The sequence below is a fragment of the Danio rerio genome, chromosome 3 (genome assembly GCF_049306965.1).
Source record: "Danio rerio strain Tuebingen ecotype United States chromosome 3, GRCz12tu, whole genome shotgun sequence".
Taxonomy (NCBI): Eukaryota; Metazoa; Chordata; class Actinopteri; order Cypriniformes; family Danionidae; genus Danio; species Danio rerio.
In genome coordinates this window covers 10966389-10977133 of record NC_133178.1, presented here as the reverse complement: position 1 = coordinate 10977133, position 10745 = coordinate 10966389, and the positions used below count along the sequence as shown (strand labels likewise).

At 35.9% G+C, this 10745-nt stretch overlaps 1 protein-coding gene across 3 annotated transcripts in view; it reads left to right on the top strand.

Moving 5' to 3' along the window:
- The first annotated feature begins 38 nt into the window (after positions 1 to 38).
- Positions 39 to 10745, top strand: part of cfap70 (cilia and flagella associated protein 70) — a 68421-nt gene continuing 57714 nt past the window's right edge. For all 3 annotated transcript variants that reach the window (XM_009299211.5, XM_073944158.1, XM_009299210.5), the window contains exons 1-8: positions 39 to 183; positions 2619 to 2802; positions 5218 to 5316; positions 5396 to 5481; positions 7480 to 7665; positions 8092 to 8274; positions 8356 to 8450; positions 8556 to 8658. In XM_009299211.5, coding sequence (XP_009297486.2) covers positions 115 to 183; positions 2619 to 2802; positions 5218 to 5316; positions 5396 to 5481; positions 7480 to 7665; positions 8092 to 8274; positions 8356 to 8450; positions 8556 to 8658 — 1005 coding nt within the window. In that variant the 5' untranslated portion in view covers positions 39 to 114. The remainder of the gene's footprint in view (positions 184 to 2618; positions 2803 to 5217; positions 5317 to 5395; positions 5482 to 7479; positions 7666 to 8091; positions 8275 to 8355; positions 8451 to 8555; positions 8659 to 10745) is intronic.

The following is a 10745-nucleotide window of genomic DNA, read 5'->3' as shown; positions in this document are numbered from 1 at the left end:
CACGTTCACGTATCGCGAGACCTACACTGTGCATCGTTGCTATGGAAACAAGCTCGTTGAGCAACAGTTGTTTAGTGGTGAGGAGAAACTGAATTAGCTTGTTTTTTTTTTAACATGGAGAATAACAGAGAGTTCGGGAGAGCTGTGGCTGTGCAGGTCACTGTAATGTCGGCTAGTCGTTTGGTAAGAAATCATTACAGTCAGTTAAAATATCTTTAACATTTTAGCGTGAAATTAAAAACAGTAATCACAAGCGAAGCTAGTTTTCATAAGGCTTTATATCAGGGTTAATGTGTTGGTGTTGGTTTCAAACTCTTTCTTTAAATGTTACTATTACTTTACTCGGGTAGAAGTGTGTTATTTGATTTCACAATAAAACTGTAGCACAATGTAGTAATAAAATAATTAACAATTATTAATTAATTAAAATAATTTATTTTCATGAGCCACCACTTGTATCAATAATTTTCTTTCAGAATCTGTTTTAATGATATATATATATATATATATATATATATATATATATATATATATATATATATATATATATATATATATATATATATATATATATATATATATATAATTAGCCCTCTTTTAATATAGGCAGGCAAGGCAAGTTTATTTTTATAGCACATTTCATACACAGTGGCAATTCAAAGTGCTTTACATACACAGGAATAAAAAAGGCAAGTTTAGAAACATAAAATGCAGACAATAAAAATGAATAAAAACAGATAAAAACAAATTAAAACTAGTTAAAATAGGTTATAAAAACATAATAGTGCAATCTGTCGGGCTTAGCACAGTGCTCATTCAGTAAAGGCACAGCTAAACAGATGTGTTTTCAGTCTCGAATTGAATGTGCCTAATGTTGGAGCACATCTGATCATTTCTGGAAGCTGATTCCAGCAGCGAGGGGCGTAGTGGCTGAAGGCAGATTCACCCTGCTTTGACTGAACTCTTGGAGTTTCTAATACTTATATAGTAATACACTCACGGCCACTTTATTAGGTATATCAGCCACATGGTAGCAACTCAATGCATTTAGGCATGTAGGCATGGTCAGACAATCTGCTGCAGTTCAAACTGAGCATCAGAATGGGGAAGAAAGGTGATTTAAGTGACTTTGAATGTGGCATGGTTGTTGGTGCCAGAAGGGCTAGTCTGATTATTTCAGAAACTGTTGATCTACTGGGATTTTACCACACAACCATCTCTAAGGTTTACAGAGAAAGGTCAGAAAAAAAGAAAATCTCTGAGTATCTCTGAATGCAACACATCGTCCAACCTTGAGGCGGATGGGCTACAGCAGCAGAAGAACAGGTGCCACTATCTTGTCAGCTAAGAACAAGAAACAGAGGCTTCAGTTCACTCAGGCTCACCAAAATTGGACAATAGAAGATTGGAAAAACATTGCCTGGTCTGCCGAGTCTCAATTTCCGCTGCGACATTCAGATGGTAGGGTCAGAATTTGGCGTCAACAACATTATTGTATGCATCCATCCATTGTATCAATTGATCAGGCTGCTGGTGGTGGTGTAATAGTGGAGGGATATTTTCTTGGCACACTTTGGCCCCATTAGTACCAATTAAGTCAATTGTGTGATTCGTGTCAATGCCACAGTCTACCTGAGTATTGTTGATGACCATGTCCATCCCTTTATAATCACTCTGTACCGTCTTCTGATGGCTACTTCCAGCAGGATAATGCACCATGTAATAAAGTGTGAATCCTCTCAGGCTGGTTTCTTGAACATGACAATGGATTCACTGTATTCAAATGGCCTCCACAGTCACTAGAACTTAATCCAATAGAGCACCTTTGGGATGTGGTGGAATGGGAGATTCACATGACGAATGTGCAGCCAACAAATCTGAAGCAATTGTGGGCTAATACTTTTGTTTTTAATCAATAAATAAATACATAAATAAAAAAGATTCTGAAAGTCCCTTGCAATCTTTTTAAATAATACACTCTTTATTAATTATTATAGATTTAAAAAATGATTTTACTGTAGTAAAATAGCTGTTGTATATTATATACAGTGCTCAGCATAAATGAGTACATCCCATTTTGAAAATTAATATTTTATACATTTCTCAGTGACTATAGGTAAAGTATATTTGGTGCATTTGAACAAAACAGATTTGTTAAACAGATATATGTATTTAAAAATATTTTAGTCACCAAAAAGTTTTAGAAATAGAAAGATAATACAATTAAATTCAAGCGAAATATTGAGAAAAAAATGCAAACTATAAAATTTCAACTAAATTTAATATATATTTTTCCTCTTATAATATTTTTTTTTGAATATTTTCCCTAACATATGCATTCTAGTGTACTAATGATTGGACCATAATGGTAAGTTATTTTGTTGGATAAGTTCTAGACTTGGCTTCAGTACTGACTATTCTAATGTACAGTATATGCACAAATATAACATTGTAAAGTATCCTATAAAAAATATGAATTTAAAAGAGAGATCTGTTCTCATATATTCTTGCAAAGTACTGTATTTATTGCTATGTGATTTACTGCTATAATAAGTAAAATCTTATTTTAAAATCTTATTTAAAATCTTATCTTATCCACTCATTTGTGGTCATTTCAGAAAGGCAGCAGGACCGATTCGTGTCTCAGTTTTATTCGGGTGGAGTTTAATGGATGTGTTCTGGGAGACTCACAAAAACTGGACGTTCCTGTGGACAAAGATGTGGTTTACAACTTCACCTGTAGTTTCGAATGCTCAGAAGTTGCACACACACTTGATGATGTGGCACATAAACCTGTCATATGTGAGTATGAAGCCTTTGTAGCACACTCATTGAAATATTAGAAAAATATTGCGGGTTATTAAAAGACTATGCCACTTTTTTGACATAAAATATGTAAATATATATTATAATGTATTCAGTATCAATAAAGTTGCTATGTATTTTTCTTTGCCTAAAAGGATTAAAAATAAAAGGTTAAACATTCATACAGTTTTGTTTTGTGTTTGTTTCTTTGTTTTACTAATTTATTATTATAATTATTATTATTATTTATGATTACTTGAAAGATTACTTGAATTGATGGATATATTAGATCGAATCTAGGAATTAGTTAAGGTTTAAATTTGATATATATTTAATAATAAATTTAATAGCAGGATAGCACTCCTTCTCATACTTCAGCCTCTACATAAAGACTACAGAATACACAAGACATGTCACTCGTATACTTTTGAATGGGGAAAAGTGTAACTGTCAATATGGCGAATAAAGCCTCGCTTTCTAGTACAGAAGCCAATCAGTGATTGCTATATGGTGAATGAAGCCCCGCCTTCTAGTACAGAAGCCAATCAGTGATCGCTATATGGCAAATGAAGTCCCGCCTTCTAGTACAGAAGCCAATCAGCGATCGTTATAGAATGACAAATCTTCAAGGGAGAGGCTTGACCAGACGTGACTCTGCAGATTTTGTGTCATACGAACATTTAGAAATTAAACAAAATAGACAACTATTGTTTAATTTTAATAGGTATTCGCAATATGAAATTAAATTGTAAGCTTGGCAAGTAGTTTTAGAGAGTTTGATGTTTCCCCATTCAAACAGAATGCCCGAGCATACTGCCTATATGAGGCCTGAGAGTCCCACATTTCACTGCCAAGTAAAATGACTTGCCTTAAATGGACTTTTCTCTACATCACAGTTCTTGAAAGGAAAGAAAGTCAAGGTGCTCCAGGATTGGCCAGCCCAGTCACATGATATGAACATTATTGAGCATCTGAGGATGCGCTGAGGAGGCTTTGAAGATGAATCTTGATGAACTCTGAAAGTTCTTTGCCATTCCAGATGACTTTATTAATGATTTCTTTGAGTCATTGCAGAGATGTATGGATGCAAGCTCATGGGAGTCATACACAATATGAATTCTTTTTTCACTGCATCATGACTAGATATTCCATACTGTATATTATTTCTGTTAAGGTACAAGACTTTTGTCTAAGCAAGGTCAGACCTTACTGTTTTAATAAAATAATTAAAAATCAAGGCATGATCATATTTTATTTTGATTAAATAAGCTTAATCTAGAGGCCTTTGCCTTTCATATACAGTAAGCCACTTCTTATACCAAATGATCAACTAGAAGTATTATTTGTTGTTCCTAAAACTTGGATAAGCAACAAGACTTTTGTCAGGTAGGATATATATATATATTATGGCCACAGCCATGTCACCCTGCAGCCCAAGACCGGTTACTCACTGAAGCTAAGCAGGGCTGAGCCTGGTCAGTACCTGGATGGGAGACCACTAGGGAACACTAGGTTGCTGTTGGAAGTGGTGTTAGTGAGGCCAGCAGGGGCCGCTCAACCTGTGGTCTGTGTGAGTCCTAATGCCCCAGTAAAAGTGAAGGGGACACTAAAACTGTCAGTGGGCGCCGTCTTTCGGATGAGACGTTAAACCGAGGTCCTGACTCTCTGTGGTCATTAAAAATCCCATGGCACTTCTCGTGAAAGGGCAGGGGTGTAACCCCGGTGTCCTGGCCAAAGTCCCTCTATCGGCCCTTACGATCATGGCCTCCCAATCATCCCCTCTCCACCGAATTGGCTCTATAACTGTCTCTCCACTCCACCAATAGCTGGTGTGTGGTGAGCGCACTGGCGCCGTTGTCCTGTGGCAGCCGTCGCATCATCCAAGTGGATGCTGCACACTGGTGGGGGTGTGAAGAGACCCCCCTCATGATTGTGAAGCGCTTTGGGTGTATTGCCATACACAATAAATGCGCTATATAAATACACATTACATTACATTTACATTTACATATTTATATATAATTATATATATATATATATATATATATATATATATATATATATATATATATATATATATATATATATATATATATATATATATATATTTAGTGCCATCTTCAAAAATTATCATTTCAATTTGCTTATTTTAATTGCATTTAATGTGACATAACCTGTTACATATACTTAGGAGCTTAAGAAACATCTTTTCACAAGACAATTTCAGACAGCACTTACAGGCTTTTGCATCTAAACTGTAATTTAAATACAACATTTAATTAACTATTTTTCCATCTATTTGTATTTATCCATCCATTCATGTATACTACAGCCTTTACACCTATTAAGCAAAGTGTCATACAGTTTAATTATTCACGGCAAATGTAAGCAGAAATGTATGTTTATCCTCAGTGACAGTGCTTGAGATCCTACCAAAAGAGAAAAAACAAAAAGAAGAGAAAACCGCTGCATTAGGACAAGCCAGTGTGGACCTGTTGCCTCTGCTACGAGGTTAAACCATTGCATTTTAATCCTTTCATTTAAACTTAACACATTATTATTGATCCTCATGTTTGATATCTTATTCTAGGTCAATGTAACTTCTCCTCCACTGTGCTCCTTCATGCCGTGACTGGATCTCCAGCTGATGTTGCCTTACGTGAAGATGGCACAAAAGTAAGTTATTGGCTGTATCCGAATTTAATACCTTTAAATAGTGCACGGCAGCGCTGTGGGTAACGATGTCACCTCACAGCAAGAAGGTTGCTGGATCGAGCCTCTGCTGGGTCCGTTAGCATTTCTGTGTGAAGTTTGCATGTTCTCCTCATGTTAATGTGGGTTTCCTCCGGGTGCTCCAGTTTCCCCCACAGTCTAAACACATGTGGTATAGGTGAATTTGGTAAGCTAAATTGTCCATAGTGTGTATGTAAATGAGTGTGAATGGATGTTTACAAATGATAGGCTGCAGCTGGAAGGGCATCCGCTGCATAAAACATATGCTGGATACGTTAGTGGTTTATTCAACTGTGTCGATCCCTGATGAATGTAAAGACTAAGCCGAAGGAAAATAAATGAATGAATAGTAATTAACATTAACTTCCTTACAGAGCAAAAATTCCAAAAAGCACCTTGCCACACTTTTTTTATGTTAAATGTCTATTCAAATTACAGCTTTTCGCCCCCTATTGGTGGTACTTTTTAAATATTTATTCTAAATCTTAGATTGTTTTATTTATTATGAACAATAATTATAATGTTTGTTAGATACAAATGATATGCATGTGTACAGGTATGTATGTATGTATGTATGTATATGTTTATACACACACACACACACACACACACACACACACACACGATACAAATAAACTAAATAACAGTACAAATAAACAATATTTTATTAAAAAAAATTTATTGAGAACTTACAAAAACCTATACAGTTGAGGTCAAAATTATTAGCCCTTTTACGATTTTATTTTTTCAAATATTTCCCAAATTATAATTTTGAGAATTTTCTTACAGTTTTTCTTATAATATTCTTTCTTCTGAAGAAATACTTATTTGTTTTATATCGGCTAGAACAAAAGCAGTTCATTTTTTATTAAACTAGTTTAAGGTCAATATTATCAGCCCTCGTAAGCAAGATTTTTTTTTTATTGTTTACAGAACAAACCATCATTAAAAAAAGACTTGCCTAATTACTCTAACTTGCCTAATTAACCTAGTTAAGCCTTTAAATGTCACTTTAAGCTCAATAGTATTAACTTGAAAAATATCTAGTGAAATAATATGTGCTGTCATCATGGCAAAGATAAAATAATTAAATTAGTTATTAAAACTATTATGTTTAGAAATGCGTTGAGAAAACCTTGGGGTGATAATAATTATGTGTGTGTGTGTCTGTGTGTGTGTGTGTGTGTGTGTGTGTAAATACATATATATGAGCAGTATAACGCACCACGTTATGCCAATGCACGCCTCCCACCAGTGCCGATATACAACAATATCGCACTGCTACTCGTGTGATATTGCGTTTATACAACAGTTTGACGGCATAATTGTGTATATAAAAACAAAATCAAACATGGAGAGTCTCAAAAACCCTTTTGTATGAGGTACTACTATCTTCCGGATTCAAATCATAAGCTGACAGTTAAACAGATGAGTAAGCATCTTTTAAACTTTAGATCTGTAGTGTCTGCTTTTTGCTGGCTGTATGTGGGCGGAGTAATACACAAAGGGTAAAGAGGCTGTAGGAGTTCTGATATTACAGAATATCGCAAAGCTATCAGCCAATCAGATTTGAGAACCAGACAGAACTGGTGTATATATATATATATATATATATATATATATATATATATATATATATATATATATATATATATATATATATATATATATATATATATATATATAATACCATAACTTTCGGGTTGATGTCACTTGAGTGTGTGGAGGGGTCATATTGAACATCTATAAACACGTTTTCTACTGCTGAAAAAAAAAACCACTTGTTAATCACATTGATTAACAAGGTTCAATCGTGTTTCTTTGATTGAATACAGATTTTCAAAGTTGTTGTATTCTTATTAAATTACCCTATGTATACACGCATACGGTAACCTGCTTTCGTGAATACACCCCAGGCCAATACATTTTGTTTGTTTCCAGGTAAAGACCACACTTGATGTAACTGTGAGCGTTTCAGAGCCGTTGCTCTCTGATGCCCAGCGCTCGGACTCGAATGTGCTGATGGTCACGGTAGAGGCGGCGTATTCTGTTCCTGAGGTCTGGAATCCTGCCTCCACTCCTCCATCCAGCTATGTAGCTGCCCTGCAGATGCCCGTCTCAGCCACTGTAAGAGACAAGTGTAGTGCACTTCAAGTAATTTATTAATACACTCAAAAATATTACAGACGACCTATTAGAAATGAGCAGAAACAACACAATTCTTGAGATTTCATTACAAATTCTGCAAAATACACAATGTATTTACAACAAATGCATGCAATTTGCCACAATCACGTCTCCCATACAAGTTTAAAAGAATAAAACTTGAAATTTTGCAGTATGCAAAACAAAAAAACATTGCATTAGGTGTGAACCCAGCATTAGTAGGCATAAGAGAATTTTCTAACACATTAAAAAATCTAAGCAAATCCAGATCTTAGATTGGTAGTGCATGTTTAAAATGTTTATTATTTTACATATACAATACAGCATGATTTAAAGCTGAATACTGCCTAGTATAAAAAGTCTGACATCCCTTATCGTTGTTAACAGAAAGAACAAATCTTATCATTCTCCAATGGTGTCTTAAAAACGGGTGGTGAGAAGGAGCCACTGCCAAGACCCAAGAAATGGCCTTTGGGGCCTCTTCTTGCTCCTGGGGCCGAGGTTATCCAGGGCCTTTATATTGATGCAGAACCCACAGACATGGATCACGGAGACCTTACTGACATAGAGGTGAACTGAGCCTTTAATGACCACTACATTTGATGGATGTGAAAGGAATAACCTCACTATATTGATCTGTGTGTGTCTCAGGACAAGGATTTCAGAGCAGATGCCGAGTGTAATCAGAAAAGGGTGAGCTGGGATACAGCCCGCCGTTGCTTTATTGATGCAGGAGGTGTGGCCAGGTGAGAAAATACCTCTTTTAATCAATGCGCTCGACATTATATTGTCAATACTCGAATCGTTATATTCATGTTCCTCAATTAAGACTGCGGTTTTCCTTTGCTTAGCCTGTCCCGCAGGATTGCCCAATGCAGATTTTGGCCTGTTGAGATCATGAAAGTCACTCAGACGGTACCAGTCAAAGGTGCAAAGCAAAGCAAGGACAAGATGGTGAGAAATGTTGTCGACTTTCATAGATATATAAATTAGATATTGCATAGGGACCCTGAGCATGCGTCAATAGCGCCGCCACATTGGTACAGTGCTCCTAGGACAAATATCATTCAACCGCACTAGTCAAGACAGTGTTATTACGTGAAGATGCGGGACTTTAGCGCTGTCTACGGGTGTAGTAACGAGCAAACAAAGAAAACAAAGCACAAAGGCAGAACATTTTATAGGTAATATTATGTTTTTTTCTGTTTTTGAATGTTCTGAACTTTTGTGCTAATCAGGTAACGTTATTGATGATAACAGTCACTTACTGCATTCACCATAAGGCAAAGCAGCTCCAACTCGCACTAAACACTCGGCTTATGCTAGTTTTGTTGAATAAAATCAGCAAACAATGCAAAAGAAATATGACAACGAGATGCTGCGCTGCCAGAAACTTGTATTATTGTCGCCCAACGTTAGTGAAAGAGTCGTTGGGGGGATTAATTCACAAACGAATCGCTCTCTCCGTCAGTATGAGAAGTGAAAGCAGAAGAGGAGCTGTGTTTCAGGACACGGATTAGATTAAATTTAACAGGGAGGGTGAATAGTACATTTCTGTACACACAAACACAAGCTTTTTGTCAGGAATGCCCGTGCGGTCACTGATCCATCAATGTAGAAAAGTGATGTAAAATTATAATTTTCGTAATTAGAAAAAAAAATTACATACTAACATCCAGGAAAACTCCCGATCACAGATATATGTGTATATCTCTGGCTTTGCATGGTCCTCTACTGTACCTTGGTCCCGCATTCATTTCAAAGGAGCGCTACCCTGTAGCAAGATGGCGGCGCTATTGACGCATTCCGTCCAATAGACAACAATAGGCCAGGCGACATCTAGTGTATATATCTATGGTCGACTTTAACCTGTCTTAAAGGGGCAGTTCACCCAAAAATGAAAGTTTGATCACCCTATGTGGTTTCATGAGTTTCTTTCTACTATTAAACACAAAAGATACAGCTTAAAGCTTAAAATATAACATCATTTAATTGAATTGTGTTCATTTGAATTATTGACAATCGTAATTTAATAAAACTGAATATTATATGCCATTAAAATGATTTTGAATTTGACTTTCTTAACTCAAATATTGATCATCCGAAATTTAAGAGAACCTTAAATTTTTATAGCCTTGTTTATAGCAGATTTTTATAGCCGTGCTTTCAAACTTTAGGGGCCTCATGTATCAACCCTGCATACGCACAAAAACTTTGCGTACACCAGGTTTCATGCTCATGTTTGGATTTACTAACGATGAAATGAACGTGGGAATGTGTGCTGGTCCACGCCAACATCATGCCTGGCTGTTACGTGTTTTATGATGTTAAAGTGGGATGCTGTAACATTTAAGTGAGACAGGTGTAATGTGTGCGCAGATCAATAATGAGGCAAGGTTCAGTTACTCTCATTTAAAGCTTTTACTCAATAATTGAATTGAAACATGTAACAATAATAAATGGGGGAGAAAAAACAAACAAACAAACATTTATAATTATTATCTTTAAACAAGAACAACAAGTGTAAGCCAAATCAAAGAAATTAACAAAACAAAACAATCCTTAAATCTAATGTCTAAACTAGGCGTCAAAAAGAAACACAAATAAAAACCGAGATCTTCAATGTGTACGACACACGAACTAAACTAATCAAACTACAAAACTCAAAAATACACGGGTGGCAAAACACTCAAACTAATCTAACAAAACATCAATCTAAACTAAAACAAAACAAACCGGATAAGTCCGTTAAATTTTAGTTTAGTATCACACAACCATCATCATATGTTACTTAAAGCCAACAAAGTTCAACAAGCAACTCGAATTATCACAGTAACTGAGAGATCACAAAATAGACGAAGCATTTGCACAAACAAATTGCGTGGAGCACAAAGGGTACGCCGAGGCAGGGCGCACACCACACACTGGACTGACAGGGCTTTAAATACTTGCGGCTCGTCCTGGGATTGGTGGAACCGGAGAGCGTCATAATGATGATGGACAGAATAATAAATCAATAAGAAACCTAGGGTTGAGCAAAC